A 23,240-nucleotide genomic window follows, 5' to 3' on the forward strand; every position below is an offset into this window, starting at 1 on the left:
TGCCAAGGCCGTAGGGGTTAGTCAATGACATGCTTGACCAAATATAGCAGGCTAGTTTTTATGCTGATAATTTTGTATGGCCTGTGAATAATGTTATAAATATCCAAATGGCCCTTGGCAGAAATAAGGTTCCCCAGCCCTTGTTTAGAGATTTGAAGGGTGTGATAGCAAGCCATGCATTTATCTTGGGGGGACTATGACAAGAGGAAATGGAAAGCAGAATACCTTGGAATGGAGTTTTGACTATGTTTTAAGCTTAAGATGCTTATTAGAAATCCAAGTAGACATGTAAGTAGGTACAGGATAGACAGTGGCAGGAGGTATAACAAAAATATTGGAGGAAATAGTTATTAGTTCTGCTTGTTAAGACACACACATATACCTTCAAGTGGATACACGTGGAATTATTGCACCTACCAACCTGCCATCTAGACTTTACACAAAAGAAATCTCCTAGAAGGAAAGTCCATAACATCAAAGGAGTTGTCACTGTACCTCTGGCACTAAAGAGAGTGCTCAATAAGTATTTGTTAAGTGAATAAATGAATCAGTTGAGTGATGGAATAGTAATTCTAAATTTTCACTCAGATAGTTGATTCTTAGCTACAGACGTACCTCATTTTATTGTGCTTCCCTTTATTGCGCTTTACAGGTTTGTGTCAATCCTGTGTAGAACAAGTCTATCAGTGCCACTTTTCCATTAGGCTCAGAAGATGGTTAGCATATTTCAGTATTAAAGCACTTTTAATTACATTGTGTTTTAGACATGATGAAATTACACAATTAATAGACTACAGTATAGTATAAAAATGAATTTTGTATGCCCTGGGAAACCAAAGAAATTGTGATTTGTTTTATTTATTTACTTATTTATTTATTTATTTACTTATTTTTTTTTATTGCTTAAAGTATTACAAAGGGTATTACATATGTGTCCTTTTTTTCCCCCACCCTTGACAATCCCCTGGCTTCCCCTACCCCCCAGTGTCTTATGTCCATTGGTTATGCTCATATGCATGCGTACAAGTCCTTCGGTTGATCTCTTACCCTGTGATTTGTTTTATTGCAGTGGTTTGGAACTGAACCCACAATATTTTCCAGACTTGTGGGTATATGACAAGATAATGTGAAAATAACCTTCTAAAATACTAATTTAACCAAATTAATTAATTCATTAAATTCAGTAATACATAATTCAATAAAATATTAATTTATGACTACATAAAAACCAATGGATAAGGTCAGACAACTTATGTTTCACAGCTTATGCATGTTAATCAGGAGTCCTTACCACCATTCCATCTCCAGTTATAAATAACTATCAAGCTGCATGGAATGAGGATTCGTAGCAACTTTTCAACGTGTGTTTCTGGTAAAATGTTAGAGACTGTGGCAGTTGGTCTATAGTATTTAAATTACATATTGCTCTTCCATACTTGTAAACATTTATACACAAGCACTAGTGACTCCAACATTACATACATGCTGATCTAATTAATGATAAATTTACCCGAAAACATAGCTGTAAAGATGCTTGAGAAACATCTTGACCCCCAGCAATAATAGCTCACTCTTCTGCATTAATATGCTAACTTCTTGGATATCCTTGTTCCTGAGCTCTGGTGCCTCTAGGCCATCTGGCATCTTATGGCTGAGCCAGCTCCAACTGCATCAAGTCATTATAATAGCTGCCTGTAATAGCCTAGCTGAGAACACAGATGTATGGATGTTTCCCTAGAAACAGTAAGAAGTGGCCACACAAAAGTTACATTTTTTTGAGTAGTAAGGAAGTGTGCTAAAATAATTGAAGACCTCCGGGAAACTTAAGGCTCTGCCTTTGCTTTTGGACAGGCACCTTGTGAATTGTATACATACTACATTGTCTAGAAAACTTTCTAGTGTAATTGAATTATATGGCGACTTAAAAAAGTTACGTAGAAAGTTCATTTTCCATTTCTCTAATACCAACTTGATACATCAAAATATGTAGGACTTCTAAAACCTCTCATTTGATTCCTTGAACAGGCTGGCAGTGAGTTAAGGTATCCTATGAAGAATTCTAGAAGACTGAGTCACTGTGAGTTGGCATTGTGAAACTGCAGGGTCAACAGGAATTTGGACTTAAAAAGGCTTAACATGAAATTGCCCTCGATGGCTAGTAGTTATTTGGGCAATTCAAACAGCCTAATTGATAAATCATGTTGTCGAGATTGAAGTTGTAGATTTTATAAAGTCCTTCCTTCCTATAAGATCTGTAAAGTTATGGTGGGTTTGATTGGAATCAACAGGAATTGATTCAGCCTGTTTGGCCATCTAATCAAAGGTTCATCTTACCCTTTGAGTCTTAATGCTACGGTCTATGAGCACATGAGTTTGATGGCAGCTTATTTTACTGGATAATCTAGCTCTTTAATTTCTTTCCTCAGAACTATTTTTTTCCCCACGACTTTTTATGGACATAGGCTTTTATTTTTTAAGTCTCTTTCTTTGTAAATTGCCTATTTTCATTTTTGCCAATTTTTCTATTTTATACTTTTCTTGCTGATTTGCAGTTATTTCTATAGTCTAGGTGAGAATTCCTTATTTTAAACAGTGTCATTTGTGTCTTAACTTTGTATAGTATTCTCTGTCTTTTAATTTGAGGTGGTTAAATCCATCAAATTTTCTCATGGATTATGCTGTTTTTGTTTTGTTTTCCTTCTTCCATACTCTGCAATTAAATTTCACAGGGTACATTCATTTTCTTTCAGCTTACGTATTGCTTTAGAATTAAAGACGTTTTGGATTTTTAAAAGATACCTTTTATTAAATACATCTACTTTGTTGCACTGCAATAAGATGAAGTCGTCTGTATGATGCCAATCCTTTAAAATTTATTGAAGTTTTCTGTTTAATGTAATATATGATAAATTTTAGTATTTGTTCTCTGTGTACTTGAAAGGATGTGAGTGTTCTTTAAAGTTCATTATCTGTCACTAGATCTTAGATGAAACATATTAATATTATTATTCAAAATATCTATTTGTTTGCTTATTTTAGTTTGATTGATCTATCAGTAACTAACAAGCAGGTATTAAAATACCCAACTTTGCCCTAACCGGTTTGGCTCAGTGGATAGAGAGTCAGCCTGCGGACTGAAGGGTCCCAGGTTCGATTCCGGTCAAGGGCATGTACCTTGGTTGCGGGCACATCCCCAGTAGAGAGTGTGCAGGAGGCAACTGATCGATGTTTCTAACTCTCTATCCCTCTCCCTTTCTCTCTGTAAAAAATCAATAAAATATATATATATTAAAATACCCAACTTTATTTATTTATTTATTTGTCCCTGTAATTCTGACAGTTTTTTCTCATATATGTTGAGTTGCATTACAAGGTACATGCACATTTAAAGTTTTTTCATCTGCTTGATTTGTTTTTCCTTTTCCATTTTTTAAAAAAATGATTTATGCCTTAAAACATTTTTGTCTGGCACTAAAATCACCACCCTGGCTAATATTTTCATACTTTCTCTTCAACCTTTCCAGATATAAATATAAATAAGGATATTGATATGGCTAAATAGGTATGTCTACTAGAGAAAAGCTATTGCTAGATTTTATATTTTTCTGTTTAAACCAAGTTATAGTTCTTTCAAATTTTTAATCAACTGATTTAACATTTTTATGTTTATTGTAATTAGTGGTATTTAAAAATATATATGTTTTTATTGATTTCCGAGGGGAAGGGAGAGGGAGAGAGAAATAGAAACATCAGTGATGAGAGAAAATCATTGATAGGCTGCCTCCTGCACATCCCACACTGGGGATTGAGCCCACAATTCGGACATGTGCCCTGACCAGGAATCGAACCATGGCCTCCTGGTTTATAGGTCGACACTCAACCACTGAGCTATGCCAGCTGGGCTACGAAATTAGTGTGTGTTTTTTAGGATTTTTATTGTCAACCTATTTTATTTTTGTGTTTCATTTTATGCCATTTTCCCCCTTTTCTCCTTTCTACTTTCAATTGGAGAAACCAAATTTCCTCTGCATTCAGAAGTCATACATTCTTTATATGTTTTTATGTATATCAGTAATTGGTTTTTTTCCTTGCTAAATCATGTTCCACTGGTAGATAAACTATTTTGTTTATCAATTCACCTCTTCATAGACATCTGGGATGTCAGCTGTTATGAGTAAGGCTACTCTGAACAATTGTGCAATGTTTGTGAGATTATTTATATAGCAATGTTTTTATTCTGAAATATTAATACTTTAATACATTATATATTAACTGATTGAATTATTATAAACTGGCTTAGGAACTAGCTATTTTTATAAATAAAGTTTTACTAGAAAATAGTCACCCCTATTTGTCCACATGTTCTCTTTGGCAGCCTTCAAGCTACAATGACAGTGTCTAATAGTTGTAACAGAGTCCATATGGCCCACAAACCTAACATATATACTATTTGGCACTGTACCAAAAAATTTGGCCGATCCCTTTTACAGATGCTCTGGATTTTCTTTTATTCCTCCAAAAAGTTTTGTTTTTAGAGGCAATTAAGTTTGTTCGATTCAAACTGGAAACTTTGTCCTACCTACAGTGTACAGCTACTCATATCTTGGATAAGTTCACTCTTCCCTTATCTCAGCTATTGGAGCATGTCTCATATCTGTATGGGTTGAGTGCTAGCTAAAGATTTAGGCTTCTCTATCTCTTTACCTTTTAGGATTGTCCCTTCAGTTTTTTTTTTTAAAAATGTTTTTATTGATTTTTAGAGAGCGAGGAAGGGAGAGGGATAGAGAGATAGAAACATTGATCAGAGAGAAACATCACTGATCGGCTGCCTCCCGCATGCCCCCTACTGGTTATTGAGCCTGCAACCTGGGTATGTGCCCTGACCGGGAATCAAACCAATGACCTCTTGGTTCATGAGGCAATGCTCAACCACTGGGCCACATTGGCCGGGCCCAGTTTCTGTCTTTACTGTTGCTTTAGCCACCAAATGTCATACCATGAGCATAAGCCACTATTAGGTCAAAGCTGCAAAGATGGTGAACTCAATTGTGCCACACCTTCAGCTCCCTAAAAAATACACCTGCTTTTATCATTCTCCAGAACCACCAGGAAGTTGCTTTTTGTTTATGGTGGTTATTTACAGAAGGATTTGTCTTCTGGGATCTTACTCCCCCGTTCCAGAAGGGGGATCTTTATATCTAGCTCTTTCATATGAAGGAATTCTGGATCATTTTTCTTTCAAATATTTTTAATAGTTTCTTCCCATTTTTTATTCTTTGGGACTTTATTAACTAGGTAGTGATAGTTCTCTTTTCTCTAAATTTTCTCTTACTCCTTCACTTTTTTATTTGTTGATTGATTTGAGAGAGATTTGTTGTTTCACGTATTTATGCATTCATTGGTTGATTCTTGTATGTGCCCTGACTGGGATCGAACCCACAACCTTGGCATATTGGGCAATGCTCTAACCAACTGAGCTACCGGGCCAGGGCCACACCTTGATTCTTTTTTTTTTTAACACTTTCTGATGTGCTCTATTGCAACTTGCTACTTCATTTGTTCGTTTGGCATAGTCTACATTTTTCTTCCCATGTCTATTAACTTCTGCCACTAGCAATCTTGAAGTGTGTGGAGTCGGGAGGTAAAAGGAAAGACAAACTTATTTAACTGTTAGCAGCCAAATATCCTTTGTAAAGGGATAAAGTTTTGAGATAAAAGTGAGCTAGATTTCTAGTATTTCTCCTACTAAAAGGAAGGTTTATAATGATGGCTGAAATCCAATTATTGTTGCTTTATGTAGTCAATGTTTATATAGAATTATCCTCATTTTTATCACTCTCTTTGCTCACATTGCTTTTTAGTCCTTTCCTATCAGATCATATTTCTTCTTGAAGTACATCATTTTGAAATTCCTTTTGGGCAGTTCTGTTGGTAGTAAACACTCAGTTTTGTTTCCTGAGAGTCTTTATTTAACCTTTAGTTTTAAATAAAATTTTAGCTAAATTGAGGAGTCTATAATGACAGTTTTTTTCCTCTTGCCATTTTTGATATATTATGTATTCACTTCCTAATGTTGGTATCAAGATGCCATCTTTGTCATTTTCCTAATCTTAAAAGAAAACTTTCAACATTTCACTGTTTTTTTATGATGTTTGCTGAAGATTTTCATAAATGTCCATTAATCATGAAGACAGTTCCTTCAATGGCTCATTTACTGAGATTTTTTTAAATGAATGTTTTAATGGATGTTGAATTGCATCGCATACTTTGTACTCATAGACATCAAAATCATAGATTTCAAAGTTACTGATGTGCTTGATTACATTAATCAAATCTCTAGTGTTGCAGTAACCTTGTTTTCTAAGGAAAAAGTCAACTTGGTCATGGCACATGGCATTTTTTATGCATTGCTGGACTCAGTATGTTAACATTTGTTTAACATATTTAAATTTAAGTTAGTAATGAAGTAGATGACTATTTTAACTTTCTTTTACAATCCCTTCTGGCTTGGATATCATAAAGTGTGTTTAGAAGTATTCCACTTTTTCTTTCCTCTAGAGAGCTTATGTAAATTGAGAGTTTAAGTTTCTTGCAAGATTGTTAGTTTTGGGGCCAGATGTATTCTTTGTGAGATTTTTAACAATCAGTTTTAACTATCATATGGTTACAAAACTGATTCTTTTCTATTGATTCTTGGGACCATTTTAGTAAGCTTTTTTTTTTTTTTTAAAGAAACAACATTCTTTCATTTTATGTAAGTTGTCAAGTTTATTGTCATGAACCTCGTCCTATTTCTGTTTAAACATTACATTGTCTGTTGTTATGACTTCATTTTTTATTACTAGTAGTGTTTGTTTTTGCCTTCTCTTTTCTTGCTAATTTTCAATTTTATTTAGTATTTATAAGGAATAGATTTCAGCTTTTTATTATTCCTTTTGAGTCTTTTTTTTCAATTTTTAAAAATACCTCTTTCTCTTTCTTCCTTTCTTTCATTTTTAATGATACTAAAGTGTTCTGTAATGGAAAACACTGTTTTTGAAAATATCATCCTATACTGAATTACATTTTCAATCAAAAGTTTAAGTTATTGAAATTGTATTTTGGAAGATAATCTGTGGAAGAACGAAGAGTTACATGTTCAAGATTTAATCATTTCTTTCACGTATATGCACTTAACTTTTTTATTTTAACATAAATTTCAGAACATCTTAATGGAACTATTTGCTATAAAGGAAGACATAGTTATAGGTTATCTTTGAGGATAAATTTTATGATATTTATATATGAGCAATTAATCTTCCATTTAAATTATTTGTTTTAAAACATATATTATTTTCATGTAAACATTTAAAAAGCCTACTTAAGATAAACATCCAAATTCATACTATGTGCTTTTAATGGTCTTTTCTTGTTATGGAAGAACAAAAAAAGGGGATATTGTATTATTTTTATTAGTTTGCTAGGAAATGCTGAGTTATACATTTCTGTTCTGGATTCCTACGCAAAGCATTTTAAGCTTGAAAGTTCTTTTCTTAATTGACATATTAAATGGTTCCAACAATGAACTTGACAAAAAAATTCAACTCTGACTTGTGTAACATATGGAGAGTGTTTGGTTCTAACAAAATACCCTACCCTGCCCCTCATTATCTTAAGAAAGGGCTTGATATTACAAAGCTCTAATAGCACACGTCTGAGATAGTCCACTGATGGAGAAAGACAGATTTCTGCAACATTTTCTTGCTTTCCTTTAGACAGTTGGGCTTGCAATTTTGAATATGAGTTACTTTTAAAAACGAGGCTGTGATTTCCTTACCGTAAGATCCCTAGGCCTGCAGAACAGAAAGGGTAAAGAGATCTCCTCTTGGAGAGATTTATTCTACACGACTGTGCTTATCTTGAAAAGCGGCCAAGTTTGCTTTCATGCTCTCCGTGCCTCAAGTGGAAATCAATTAAAGTACCTGCTGTTTTGAATAGTAGATAATGGTGGAAGGTCAGAATGCAGACCACCAACAGTGTTCAACAGGCAAGTATTATCCTAAAACTACAGAACAGAAGATTGGCTTTTTAATTCAGTGTGCACTGGTTAACTAATGAATTGACTGAAATAATTCATGTTTTCACACAACTAAGCTTTATTGAATGTAAGTAAAGCAACACTCTTCCTTGGCAGAAAATTCAACAGTTGACCCCATGATTAGAAAACATCCTTAACAGAAAGGTCTTAGCAGGAGGAAGAAAAAACTTTTAGGAACTAAAATTCTCAGGTTAGAGATCTGTTAATTCCAATAGAAATGTGTCCACAAAAGTCCATCAAACAATTAACCTCTCTTTATTTTCAAGGGTCTAACACAGTGGTTCTCAACCTTCCTAATGCTGCGACCCTTTAATACAGTTCCTCATGTTGTGGTGACCCCCGATTTCATTGTTACAAATCGAACATAATTAGAGCATAGTGATTAATCACAAAAACAATATATAATTTTATATGTGTTTCCCGATGGCCTTAGGCGACCCTGTGAAAGGGTCGTTTGACCCCCAAAGGGGTCGCGACCCACAGGTTGAGAGCAGCTGGTCTAACATATTGTACAGATTTGATTTAGGGATTTTTAAAAATGAGTTTCTGGATGAATTTTTTGATGAATGATATGTGCAAATAAAAGCATACAAAATAGACTTGTATAAAATATTTTGAAGCAGAAAACTATCTGTCATAACAGATAAAGCAACATAAATAAAAGATATCACACTGTTGCATTGACTGTTGAATTTTTAAGATCTTACAAACATTTCAGAAATCAAAATATTTAAATAAAGAAAGAGTAGGAAAAGAATATTTTGGGGCTTGTGACAAATCCATTGTTAGAGTTGTAACAGACCTGTTTAAAATATTAGCTTAAATATATCTTTCCCAGATTTGGGTCATAAATTAATTTGAACTTTGCCATGTTTTTTGTTTGTTTTTTTGTTAATTCTTAACCGAGGATATTTTTCTATTGATTGTTAGAGAGAGAGTGGAAGGGAGGGGAAGACATAGAGAGAAACATCAATATGAGAGAGACACATCGATTGGTTGCCTCCTGCACGTGCTGACCAGGGCCAAGGATTAAGCCTGCAACCAAGGTACATGTCCTTGACCAGAATCGAACCTGCAACCCTTCAGACCTTGGGCTGATGCTTTCCACTGAGCAAACCAGCTAGAGCTGCCATAGTTTTTAGGCTGTTTTGAACACCACCATCAGAGTAAACCTCCTAAAATAGCCTTTTTATCTTAACCTGATGGTCAACTGCTAAGTGGCTTTTTTCTCTCTCCAGACATGGAGTCAGTCCCTAGTCCTTTCTGGCAAGATCTGGTTCTTCTATCTTTCAAATCTTGTCCACGCGCCCTTCCACTGTGTGCCTCCTCCATCAAACTGGTCTTCTCACCCTGCATGGCCCTGTCTTTCACGTTGCCGCCATTGCCGCTTACCTCTTTTCTGCCTTTATTGATCTGTTCGCTTCCACCCTCTTCTCCAAATATCTGGATAGGTAGCAACATAATCACATTCACTGTAGATTGCTTTCATCGCCTTTAAATATTCCTCATGGATTTCATATTTCTATGCAGTTTTGTTAGTAACATACTTCTGTCTAAAAAACTCCAGCCATCTTAGAGAAATAGAAAGTTCTTAAGGATATGGCAGCTGTGCCTGTTATTGTCTGTGTCTCTGGGGCGGCCACCGCTACAGCTGATGGTCCTCCCTCTTGCATTTCCTGGGAGCGCTCTTCTGTCATTGTTTCTGTCTCTGCTGCTTTATCTCAGTCATCGTTTTTATTTTTTAATTGCTTTCACCTTTTCCATGGAAAAAGTTCATTGTACCCTGGAGATCTAGAACTCATTCCTACTGAGGTAAAATGACTGATAATTTATGGAAATACACCCACTGAGTGCTCTGTATTGTGTCCAGGGCTAAGGGTGTACAATGAAATCATGACACTCGCCATGGCATTTAAGTATAAAGCAGAGGAAACCACCAGCTTTAGGACAGGAGTCATTTTAATTCCCCAAACCTGGTTCATGTAGTGGTATAAATAATGATTTCTAGCTTACACTTTCTTATTGTAGCTACTTAATGTTGCATGATCTCCTGTGTTTAATTAAAGGAAATTTAAAAATACTTAAATATATTAAACAGATTTTCTGTTTTTATCAATCTTCTCATCACTATAAATAAGCCGTATCCTATTTCAGTCATAAGTTCAATATTAAAAGCACCTGAAGCATATTTTTTTTCAAATAACTTCTGTTCTATTGAAATAGTTTTCTCAAAAACTATTGATTTAACCTCAAAAATAAGATACTGTTCCCTTATCAGTTATTATGCCCTTGTTTTCAGCATGTTATCTGCACAGGGTTGTGGTGCAAGGTGGAAGGTGAGAAAGAATGCAGAACCAAGCTGGATCCCCCGATGGATGGAACTGACTGTGACACTGGTAAGGTAAGTCATTGGTGTTGCCTGGAGTTAATTAGAATATAATTTTCTCCTGCCAGTTACATGTGTGTCCATTTTAACACTAGTGGAATATTTTCAATATATATAAAAATGTTAGCATTTCATCTATTTTTCATTTTAACTTTTCATATTTTTTAAAATCCATGGTTATTTTGTTAATATCAATGCAATTATTTTTATTGTTGTTGATTATAAGAATGTTGAGAGTCAGATAGATATATGTATTACCTTGCCAAAAAAAAGAATTCAAAAGAATTCATTTTTTCTACTAGCTATAACAATAGTAAGAAATAACAGTCATAAATAATAGCATACATATAAAACTTCTCAGAAGTGATGAATACTTTCAGGTGTAAAATATTGTCTCAGGAGAATCACTGAATATAATTTTTCCTTGTCATTTTAAGCATCATAAATGAAATACTCTATTTGACATTTTGGGGATTAGTAAACATTTGGCTGTATAAGTTGTTTAACCTAACATGTTTTATAAGGCTATAGAGATTTATTAGTATATATTTCCAAATCAAAATAACTGTTGTTGAAAATTTAATTTTCTTTTGAAGAAACTGAAGGAGGTAGATCCCACATAAATTTATAATTATGGTAAATTTAGTCAAAAGATAGTTCAATAGTTGACATAGTTTTTAGATTTTTATTCTATGAAGGGAAAGTGGAATGCTTATCACTTTATTCTAGATAAAAGATCAGAAACCTTGCCTCTGAAGAACATGAATTTTTTTTATTACATTTGAAAAGAAACAACAAAGATTACTTGGGGTGAATACTTAGTGAAAAAATTAAGTTATGTAGAGTGAGTGCTACTTTAAAAACACATCCATTTGAAAAACTGACAGAATGGAAATCGAGCAATTCCCTTTCTAGAATTTTGCCTAAGGAAATGCTTACACATGTGCACAAAGTTGGTATGTGAGTGTGTACACAAACACACACACAGATGTTTATGTAAATGCAATTTGCAATGGTGAGAAATGAGAAACAACAAAAATATTTATCAGGAGAAGAATAGTTACAGTGTAGCTGTTAAAAGAATGAAGTAGTCATATTTGTTCTAACATGAAAATATCTGCAAGACACAGTGGTTAGGACATAGGCATGTCAGAAAAATTGATACTTTATTATGCCATTTGAGATTTAAGAAAAAAACAACTTGTATACAGATGTAAATACACATCACATAGTATATATATTTAAATTATATGTATGTAGTTTGAAAATATAAACTTCAAACTGTAATTAGTAGTTAATTCTTGGGAGAGAAGTGGAATTGATGGATGAGAATAAAGCAACGGGAGGTGAAGGTGAATATAACTTTTCTCCAGACATTTCTGGATTGTTTGCAATAAGCACGTAGTCATTTATTACTTCTTTGATTTCTTTAATTAAAAGCAGAGAAAAATGTACAATTTGTTTAGGTCCCAGATATCTTTTAAAAGACTATAAATATTTTATCACTAGATAGAATCAATAAGAAAATGGTTTCTTTAAAGGGAACTTTTGTGAAATATCAGTCAGTTGTTCACATACTCTGCCAAATGTTTTTCTACGAGCTTATATGGAGAGTCAGAATTTGGATTTGTTTTATTTTTTAAATTATACACAAAAGTGCAATAATGTGTGTGTATTAGGCAAGCCTTATGGTGTTGTGCTGAGTAATTTATTGCTTGAATCATAAAACTATGCACCAGCAATACTTTTCATTATCCCTGAAACACAAAAACACTAGTAAACAAAGATAACCAAATACTCTGCCATATTTCTTCAAACATCATAGAACCCATTCTCCTTAGTTATTCTTTAGCAATATAAAAGCTCTTTTTTTATAATCTGGTGTCTAAATGGTTTTCTACTATTATTTTTCTCCTGATATTTATGAGAATAATTTGCATTCTCAAGGTCTCTAAAATAAACTTATTCTTCCAACTCCTCAAAAGTAAAATGTTTTATTTCCCTATGATTGCACTAATGATATGCTTTTAGTGGTGCTGGTGTAATACTTTGTGTATTGAAGTAACTAATGAACTTCTTGGTTCCTCAGGCCATGTGTTTCAGCTGTTGTAGGAGCCACCATGAAGATAGCTTCCAAGGTTCTGCAGTTGAGTGCTGTAGTGCTAAAATATTTGAATGCTTGCAAACTCGCATTAAACACTATAGCTCAATACATTGCAAACCAAGAAACAGTTATGATGACACTCTAGTAATGTTAATCTAGCTGTATAACTAGTTTACCTACAAATACATAATTGAGGAGGCGCCTACAAAATTTTATGATTCAAAATGGTTGTGAGTATAGGGACTGATGCACTATTTATACACAGCATTTTCCAAATTAAAAATAGCCCGTTTCCTTTCTTCTTTTCTCTTAAATAATACTGTCATCTGTATTTACATTTTTATAGAACCGAGGTTAAAGGGTTGATAAATGATTTGGTAAGAAACAAGATATATATGGTTTTTTTACTTAAAATATTTGCTAGGCATTGGGGGAGGGGAAAGCAAAATACTATACCAATTTACTAGAATTTTAGATTATTTTGAAGAATTCTACTTAATACATCTTCCTTATATACTTTTAAAATTGAGATTCTTGAAATTGCCATGGTCATTCTTTTTTTTTATTGTCTAAAGTTTTACATATGTCTCCTTTTCCCCCAATTGACACCCCCCCCCCAACCATGGTCATTCTTGGTGAAAAAAAACGAAAACGGTAATACCCTTATAATAACAAATTTGTGTATGTACTGAGTTTGTTGCCTTCCTTCCTCCTCTCCTTTCCTCTTATCCAATAATGTGTGTATGAGAAGATTTGATTAGAAAACAGTATTTCCTTTGACATCTTCCTGGACCTCTTCTCATCCGCTGTTTTCATGAGCTTCCTGGACGTATCTGCATAGAAATTTGAGAGAATAGAAATATAGTCAATTTTTTAGGTCGTGTGCCATTCCAGAAAGAATCTATAGTACATTCTCTTAACATTTTCATAAATCAAACTGAATTAGTAGATAAAACAAATTTTGACCTTTTTTTTAGACCAGGTGTAATATCGTTTTTGAGGCTAAAAAATACAAATGAAACAAAATACGCTGCTAGAAAATTTATGAAAAAACATAATTAGGGTCATTTTACATTCAAACTCAATATATTGTATAATAATTTAAAGAAAACATTTAACGCTTGCCTCACATTGAGGTACAGCTCCACCTGCAAGACACAAAAGCAGGTTCTCCACAGCCTTACCCCGAGATATGCTTATCTGCAAGGTGATGCACTTTAAGTGTTACGTTTCTTTAAATTTCTCTGATTTCTGTGTGCAAATTTGGCTCGCATATCTATTTCCATGTCTCTTCATCTGCCCAATTTGGTCTAGTTGAAATGACATACAAGTCTAGATCCTGCTCTTTCCTAGAATATTTTTAGTCAGCTGTGAACTCTAGACCATCCTTTTAATATCAGCTTGCTGCTAACTGGGCAAGGAGCTATGACATTCACTCTGGGAAAAATAAACACCTTTCAGGTAGGTCAAAACAATTTGACCAATTGAAGTTTAACAGCTTTCTCCTCAGAACACTCCCCCGCCCCACATGAATGACATAACATTAAAACCGTTAAGTTTGGTCCTTAAAACCATTAAGTTCTTTAAATGTTTTCACAGGGTCTGTTTTTCCCCTCTTGAAATTTTTAGACTTGAATCTTCATCCAAAATCTCAGTTTCTTTAATGACAGACTTAGCATATCAATACATATGAGTTGTTGAGGTTTATTTTTTGAAGCCTGGATTTAAAATTTCTTGACTCTAAAAGTGAGTGAATTTAAAACTTGACATGATTAGAGAAAATCTGCAGGGACTAATTATTTTATTACATAGAAAAGCATTAACTGGGCTCAAACAAAATAATGTAGCATAGTTTCTAAGTTTTCTAAAGACAGCATTTAAAGACTTATTCTCAAAATAAATGTTAAAGAGGGGGATTGGGTGTGTGGGTTAGAAGGGGTCAATGGGGAAAATAGGGACACCTGTAATACTTTCAACAACAAAGATAAATTTTAAAATTAAAAATAAATTTTAAAAGAAACATAGGTCAATGAAGAGCAGACATGAATAGAATTTTGGTAAGGTTTCTGGAAACTTATTAATAACATTAATATGATAAACATGCAACTTATTTTTGTTATAGCTAACCTTTATTAAATCTTTAGTATGGGCTATGCATTACACTTAGCACTTTATTCAGTCCCTGAAAAAAAGTCTCGTAGATAAGTTTGACTATCATTCTCATTTTGAAATGGGAAAATTGAGAATCAGAGTGTTTCTTAATTTTCTCAAAATTCCTTATAAATCATGTTGCCCTTAGGTACAGAAAAGTGTTTAGGGCTGAAAGGGTCAAGTTGCTCAACCATTAATCTAAATTTTCCTGATCTTTACTTATTATTCTCAACATGATTTTCTTCAGTTAATTTTTACCTTGAACCTGTTTGCCAGGACCACCACATATGTGATTTCCCTGGAATAAGGAGAAATTATAATAAGCTGTCTACCAAGTCCTGGCAGCCATTCCTTAGTGACACAGGAACTGCCTCTTTCACTGCTTTTGTTTAAAGTTCATGCAAAAGTAAATATAAAAGAAGGAGCACACTCTTTTTTTTCCTTTCACAGTTACCTTCCTCAGGAAATAGACACTAAATAAGTTACAGAAAAATGGAAATGAAATGACAGAATTTCAAAAAGTCTAATGGCCCAAGTTTTTCAAATAAACAGCTTTCAGAAAAAAACTTGCTATAATGTTAAGGCTTCAATTGGATGGGAACTCTTTAACAAAAAGGGTGGTGGGGAGACATACAGGAAAGTGCTAAAATAAATAATACTTATTTTTTAATTATAAGGAGAGTACCCTGATTCACTGACATTTCAAATAAAAATTGCTAAATTTGTTTAAAGTCTGCTTCACTCTAGTTATAGGACACTGGTGTCTTATTTTCTTCCATCCTTATATATGACTCTGCTTTTTCCGTTCATCACGTTTTAGTTACAAGTTTTTAGAGTGTGTTAGTTTTCCTTTTCTGGCCTGTGCAACCCCACGTTCCCTCTCCACCTTTCCCTGTCACAAGTACTGAATTCTCAGGGCTGCAGTACAAATGTCTGTTGGCTGGGTTTATTTTTTTTAAATGCATTTTTATTGATTTTAGAGAGGAAGGGAGAGGGAGAGAAATATAGAAATATCATTGATGAAAGAGAATCATTGATCGGCTGCCTTCTGCATGCCCCCTACTGGGGATCGAGCTGACAACCCTGGCATGTGCCCTGACTGGGAATCACACCAGAGATTTCTTGGTTCATGAGTGACATTCAACCACTGAGCAGCACTGGCTGGGCTGTGTGCTGTTTTCATGACAAGACTGTTTGATCTGACATGAGAACTGGGGGAACTGGACCATTCTATTACCATCACAATAAGGAAGTGCCTACCGATTGGTGGTCTTTTTCCATTGCACGTGTTTGGGGATCCAGTAGACCTGATTTAATCGCAATCCCAGTGACTCTGTAGGCCAGTGAATGATTTTCCATTGTGCCCTGATTTGTTCACCTAAGACATAACTTTTGGAATAGTGGTGTAAGGCTGGAGAATGTACCAGCAGGACCTCAGCACCTGGACATGTGGCCGGAGAGTGGAGCGTGTGGAGCCCCTGCAGCCGAACCTGCAGTGCTGGGATCAGCAGTCGAGAGCGCAAGTGTCCTGGGTAAACGCAAAGTTCCTGGATTGGGGGAGGGCAGTTTTTTCTTTAATTCTGAAATGCAAAGGTTTTACTGACAAACCATGTTGGAAAGCAAAAGATGCTCCTCAAACCCTACTCCACTTTGGGAAACTGACAAGTCCCTCAAATTATTTATTTTGTGTAAAAACGCCCTTTAAAAATCTCATTTATATGTGGAATCTAAAGAGCAAAATAAACAAACAAAATAGAAACCGACTCAGAGGACAGAAAAGACTGATGGTTGCCAGAGGGGAGGGGAGTTGGGGAACTGGGTGAAAAAGATGAAGGGATTAAGAAATACAGATTGGTAGTCACAAAATAGTCACGGGGATGTACAGTGCACATAGGGAATATAGTCAATAATATTGTAATAACTATGTATGGTGACAGGTGGGTACAGGAAATAGGAGAGGGACCACTTTGTAAAGTATAAGATTGTCTAAGCACTATGCTGTAACACCTGAAACCAATACAAAATAATATTGAATGTCAACTGTAATTGAAAAAAGAAAAAGAATAAAATAAGACCAATCCTTCTAAGAACAAACACTTAAACCCTACACAGGGTGGTTTCTTGATTAAATCAAATGAAATGTGTTAAATAAATAGGGAGAAATGCATTAGCAAAAGAAAGTTGACACTTAAAGGAACCCTGAGAAGAGCTAGCAGAGGACAGGACTTCAGAAAGGGAAGGCGTGAGAACAAAATCAATGTCAGAGGAAGCGAAGCACGTGCACAGATAGGGAGCATGACGAGATCCTCTGCTCCAGCCCATCATTCCTGCTGTGATCCTGGAAAGTGTGAGAAAGTCATTTCAGTTTTATGCTAGCTCTTGGTGTGGGCTCAGTGCCCCAATGACTTCCCAAGCAATTTTAACAAATTTATCTGAACATGTTAGAAGCATCTTCTTAATAATTCTTATAAACAAACTCCTTCATGGGAATTGTAGGCTTTCTATTTTGCCCCAGCCTCAGCCCTTTCTCTTTAATTTTCATGGCAAGTTGGCTTTTATTTCTCATGTATTTTGGAAGCTAAGTTGATCAAGGATTGGAAAAAATACCTAGTTTTAAGAAAAACATGCATTTTCTACTATTATCAGTCATTTACTGAGTCCACGTTTTCAAAAGTAGATTTAATATAAAGGGGTATACCTTGTTAATATAATGCCTTTTAATTTAAAAAAATTAGTAGTTAACCTAAAAAAAAGATAAAATTGATTATTTGTACTATCTTTTCTAGGCTAGGTTCTGAAGCAAGGGATTGTAATGGTCCCAGAAAACAATACAGAGTATGTGAGAATCCACCTTGTCCTGCAGGTTTGCCTGGATTCAGAGACTGGCAATGTCAGGCCTATAGTGTTAGAACTTCGTACTCAAAGCATGTACTTCAGTGGCAAGCTGTCATGGATGAAGGTATGACCAACCACATCACCACCTCTGGGTTTGCAAAGTGTTTACAACAATAGTAAATGCCATTTTTACAGGTTATATTCTAGGTATTTCTATACTCTATTTTTTTCTGCCTTTACTGACCTAAAACAACCACAAGCACTGGCTAAAAATATATATTTAAAAAATATCTCTACACATCAATCAGATCAACTAAAATAAAAAAGAATGAAAATACCAAATGCTGGCGAGGATGAGGAGATGCTGTGTCTGTCAGACTTGGCTGGTAGGAATCTAAAATGGTATGTACAGCTACTCTGAAAACAAGCACCGCAGCTTCTTCAGTAACTAAAGATACGCTCATCATATAATTTAGAAAATCTAGTCCTGTGCATTTATCCCAGAAGAATGACAATTTACGATCATAAAATGTCTTGTACACACATGTTTATAGCAGCTTAATTTCCAACAGCCAAAAACTGTAAACAACCAAAAAGGTTCTAAATAGTTGAATGCTTACACAAACTGAGGTACATGCAGACCATATTAAGCAGCAATAAAAGGAACCAATTACTGATATGTGCAATGGCTTTTTTACTTCAGAGCATTGTGCTGATTGAAAAGAAAACAACCTCAAAAGGTCACATACTGTATGTTTCCATTTATGTAACATTCTTGAAATGATAAAACTAGAGAGATGGGAAACACATAGGTTAGCTGTTGCCAGGAGTTAGGGATGGGAGTGGGGAGAGAAGGGATGTTACTGTAAAGGGATAGCATGAGGTAGAACATTGTGCTGATGAAAAATAGTTCAATGTATTTTTGGTGGTGGTGGTTGTAAAAATCTACACGTGATAAAATGCCATATAATCATACACATACATGTACCAATGCCAATTTCCTGGGTTTGCTATTCTGTAGTTACCAGAGTGTAACCATGGGGAGAAACTGGGTGAAAGGTATATGGGATCTCTCTGTACTATTTTTTCAACTTCCTGTAAATCTTTAATCATAATCAGAATTTTAAGAAAATTGTATGTTGCCTATTTCTTAAGAACGATAACTCTTGCCCATGGCCCATGGACTGCGGGTTCGAGCTGCAGTACCAAAAGTGGTGGGGAATTCTCTGTCTTAATTGACCAACTTGCCCCTGGTCTCTCCTTTTGTGGTTTCCCCCTTCGTCAATTTGGACTGTGCTTTCCCTCATTTCAACAATGCTCTTGTTAGTAGCCTACACCCCATTGTTTATCAGGTTCAGTGCACCCATCTGACAAAAACCCTTCCCTCCCTGTAGGCAACTGAACTGACAAGCACTAATGTGAACAGCTCAACAATCGAGCAAATTATTCCGCTACCTCTTGGCGGGGAGTAGCCATCAGATAATTCCCTCCTCATTTTCTTGCTATCAAACCCCTAAGTCTAACCATCTTCCATCTGCTTTCTGCCATGTAGCACAATCTTCATTCCTCCTTTCCAAAGCCGGTGGCTCCAGCCGTGTCCGTGATGTCACCCCCATGTTCCCTTTTCAGTGGGCTCATTGGTTACCCCTACTTTCTCTGATAGTACACTTCATCTGCTTTGTCTAATTTTTCACACTGGATTTTAAAACATATTTAGGGCTCCTCCATGAAAACCTGCAGACCTCCCTCCAAGCTCATAGCCCCCTCCAGCTGGTGCACTTACACTCTTCCCTCCCCCACCTCCCCCCCATGGACACACTTCTCAAAAGAAGAGTTGTCTGTTTTCCAGCCCTCTGTTTCCTGACTTTTCAATCTGGATTTCACCAGCGCAAATCACACTAATGTCGTCAGGACTTTCATAGAAACTAGACTTAATAAATGGTTTCCAGTCCTTTTTATACTTGAACTCTCAAAGACATTCCAGTGGTTGGCTACCCTTTGGTTCTTGAAGCACTCATGTGCCTTTGTTTCCATGACATAACACCTCTATGTCTACGCTCTCGCTGGTGTTTTCTGACTAGCCCAGATGCTATTCTGTTTTCACTCTACATTTTCTTCTGAAGTGATCTCATCTATTCCCATGACTTCAAATATGCAAATAACTCATGAAGTTATGCCTTCAGCCAGATTTTTCTTTGAGCTCCAAACTTGTTTGTACAAGTTCCTCCTTGATATTTCTACTTGGATATCTGTAAGTTTAAGACTAAATTCATGATTTTAACCCTTCCAATCCATGTCCGTTCTGATCCTCTTTAGTGTCTCCTATCGCAGTGAAGGTTATCCCAGCTTACCAGTTGCACAAGCCAGAGATGTGACTTTCTTATATTTTCATCTTCCTCCCCCACACATCCAATCCATCACCATGTCTTATCTATTTTACTTCCCGAATCTCTCTCCACTCCATCTCCACATTCACTATTCTACACTTCAGTTTCCACACTTTCTTGCTTGGATTACTCTAGTGGCTCCAGAGAAGTCTTTCTGTTTCCACTCTTCTTCTGCCTCAACTCCCTCTTCATAGAGCAGCCCCAGATCTTTATATAAAGTGCAGATTTGATCGTTTGAATCTCTCCCTTAAAGCCTTTCAGAGGCTTCCCATAACTCTTCAGGTAAAAACCAAAGTACACAACATGACATGCACAACAAGACCCTCCTTAATCTGCCCCCTGATATTGTCTCCTACTTTATCTAAAGCCTCCATCCCTTTCACTTGTTTTACTGCCTCAAACGTGTCCTGTTCTCTTTCACCACACAAGCTCCAAACATACTGTTTTTTCGGTTGAGAAGAAATTATGTCACAATCCCTTCAATAACTGGTTATTCTGTCTTTCCAGATACTTAGACCAAAAACCTGGGAGTTGTCATATTTTCTTTTCTTTCTCTTTTACTATATATTCAAAATATCAGTAAGGTTGCATAAAATCCATCCAGAATCTCATCATTTTTCATTATCCAGAACTGCCATCCTGGTGCAAGCCACTATCTTTCACCCAGATGATTGCGGTGGCCTTCTAACTTTATGCCTGTGCCCTTACCCTGCCTTCATTCTGGACATAGCAGCTAGAATGATATATTTAAAATGTCAGTCATATCATGTTATTTTTCCATTCAAAACCCTCTAGTATCTTCACAACTCACCAAGAGTGAAAGTTCGAAGTTCTTCTAATGGCCTATAAGGACCTCCATTACCTGGCTTTTTGTTACCTTCTAGCTTCATCTCTACTGTTCCTTCATCACACCTTTCCACTCACACAGGCTCCCTTGTTCTTTCTTGAATAAGTTAGGTACCCTCTTGTCTTAATATCTTAGAGGTTGATGTTTTCTGTGCTGAACTACTTTCCCCAGATATCGGTCTGATCCCTTCTTTCACCCCCTGCAGGTCTTTTCTTAAATATTAACTCAGTGCCTTTCCTTTCTCTTCTTTATTCTGTTGTTCCCAGAGCTTATCATCTCCCATAATACTTGTATGTTTTATTTGTTTATTATATGCCCCTCAATTAATAGTTGCAAGAGCAGGGCTTGTTGTCATATTTTGTGCACGTTATATCTTTAGCACTGTAAATATACGTGAACAGAATAGGCACTGAATAAATATTAGGTGAATGACTGATGTGTCCAATGGGAATTTTCTAGTGGTCTCTCTTGGCCCCTCTTGTCTTCTCACTAAACATTCTCCTTAGGATAATCTTACTTACTCACTAGGTTCTATTTATCATCTATATGTAAAGGAGCACAAATATTAATCTCCAACCTAGATTGCTCTGTTCTGATCTCCTTAGCTACTTACCCATCTGTTGCATGGCATCTCAAAATCCCATTCGTGTCCAACTCAAAATGCTCCAAGTTGAACACCCCCCCGTTCCTTTCCTTTTTCAATCCACCTTGTGCTTCTCTTACTGGGCTCTCTCACAGAGAATGAAATCAGTATCTGCCTCATTACCACGCTAAGCCGAAATCCTTCCTCAGTCTCCATCCACCTGTAATTAGTCATCAAATCTCACTCGTCCAAGTCTTCCTACTGCCAGCATCTTTGTTCATAATTGCACCATCTCTAACCTGGATTCCTTAGCTTCTGCACAATCTCTCTGACGTAGGCTCACCCTCTGCTAGCCCCTCCACCTCATTTCAGCGGCTTGGCCTTTTGAAAGGACAGGCTTTTCAGGTGCATTGCCAAGTAATACCCTCCCATGAGTCCCGCTGCCCTCAGGACCAATCTCAAACGTTATTACCTGGTCTACAAGGCCCACCCCTCTGACTTCTCTCACTCCCTTCTGTCATCTCCAGCACAGTCCGGCTGGATCCCATTCCCTTCCTCATGTGCCTCGTGCTCTCATTTCTGGGCCTGTAAACGTGCTGGTTTCTTGGCATAATCCCTTCCTTTCTCAAGCTTTGACCTCTCTCTCCCCATTTGTTTACCTTGAAAACTTCTACTGATTTTTTTTTTTGGACTCAGCTCATGTCAAGTTTTCTAGAAAAAAGAATCCCCTTGACCCTCCACACTCGGTATGTGCCTCTTCCAAGTACCCCCCAAACACCCTGCTGTAGCAGATTTAATGTGTCTGTATTCTCTCTATTGTCTGTGCCTAGTGTACAGTCTGGCAATTATTAAGCTTTTGATTAATATCTGCTGCATAAATTTGAAATACATAAACAATATATTTTCATTGTAAAAGTATAATCAGGATGACTATTCAGATCATGAAAGTGATTACCTGATCATTTGAGGGATAATTCTTTCTCTGCCTCTGACTGTACAATTTGGTAATATTAAATTCATTTGAAACCTGTTTACTCATATGTGAAATAAGAGATAGGAAAGAGGTTTCCTTCAGGTTAAAAAAATCAGAATTGGATGGTAGTTAGTTTGACGTATTAAAGATATTGGAAATCACAATTGAATAAGTTCCTAACTTATAAAGTGACATTTATCACCAGAATAATCCATAACAGATAATTATATAATTAGCAGGTTAGCATTTTTTATAATGAATTTTTTACAAGTGAGGCATCAAGCAAATCCAGTAGTCTGTATGATGAATAGAATACACAACAATTAGTCTTCATATATTGTAGCGCAATGGAAGAAATTGAAATATAAAATTCTGTTTAAAAGTCTAAGTCTTAATAACATATGACACCTTGAAATGCAAGTGGCCATTTCTGTTACTGTTATGGAGTACATGGATCTGTGACTAGGAGAATTAAATGTAAGGCATCAGTGCCGTAGAACATTTATTTTTAGAGAAAAATGATGCATGGCTTTAACATTCAGGTGTTTTGCATACTCTGTGCTGAAATCTGGCTGATATCCATGTTTAATGCATATCTTGGAAAGGGTTCGTCTCTTAAATCAAGACAGAGCCTGCCTGCCAAGTGCTGGCATGTTAAATGGATCACTAGAATGTCACCATCTCAAGAGTATACTCCAGGAAGGAAGATTGGTATCAAATGTTTATGTCATCTGTAAAGCTAAAGCAAGCACAGCCAATTGACAATATGTTGTAAAAGGAGAAATACAAAGATTTTTATCTGAAGTCTTGCTTGGAATGTGAGTGGAATTTTCTAGATTAACTCCTGTCAACATTATTCATATATCAGGTTTGCTCCTCTCTTTCATAAAAACTCCA

General features: G+C 35.8%; 1 protein-coding gene across 1 annotated transcript in view; it reads left to right on the forward strand.

Annotated features, from left to right (window-relative positions):
- The window catches only part of ADAMTS19 (ADAM metallopeptidase with thrombospondin type 1 motif, 19), a 178,231-nt gene that overhangs the window by 86,832 nt on the left and 68,159 nt on the right, over positions 1 to 23,240 (forward strand). The window contains exons 10-12 of the mRNA XM_005865612.2: positions 10,377 to 10,478; positions 16,120 to 16,250; positions 17,505 to 17,677. Of these exons, the coding sequence (XP_005865674.1) occupies positions 10,377 to 10,478; positions 16,120 to 16,250; positions 17,505 to 17,677 (406 nt within the window). The remainder of the gene's footprint in view (positions 1 to 10,376; positions 10,479 to 16,119; positions 16,251 to 17,504; positions 17,678 to 23,240) is intronic.

This window comes from Myotis brandtii, unplaced genomic scaffold, assembly GCF_000412655.1.
Source record: "Myotis brandtii unplaced genomic scaffold, ASM41265v1 scaffold208, whole genome shotgun sequence".
Classification (NCBI taxonomy): domain Eukaryota; kingdom Metazoa; phylum Chordata; class Mammalia; order Chiroptera; family Vespertilionidae; genus Myotis; species Myotis brandtii.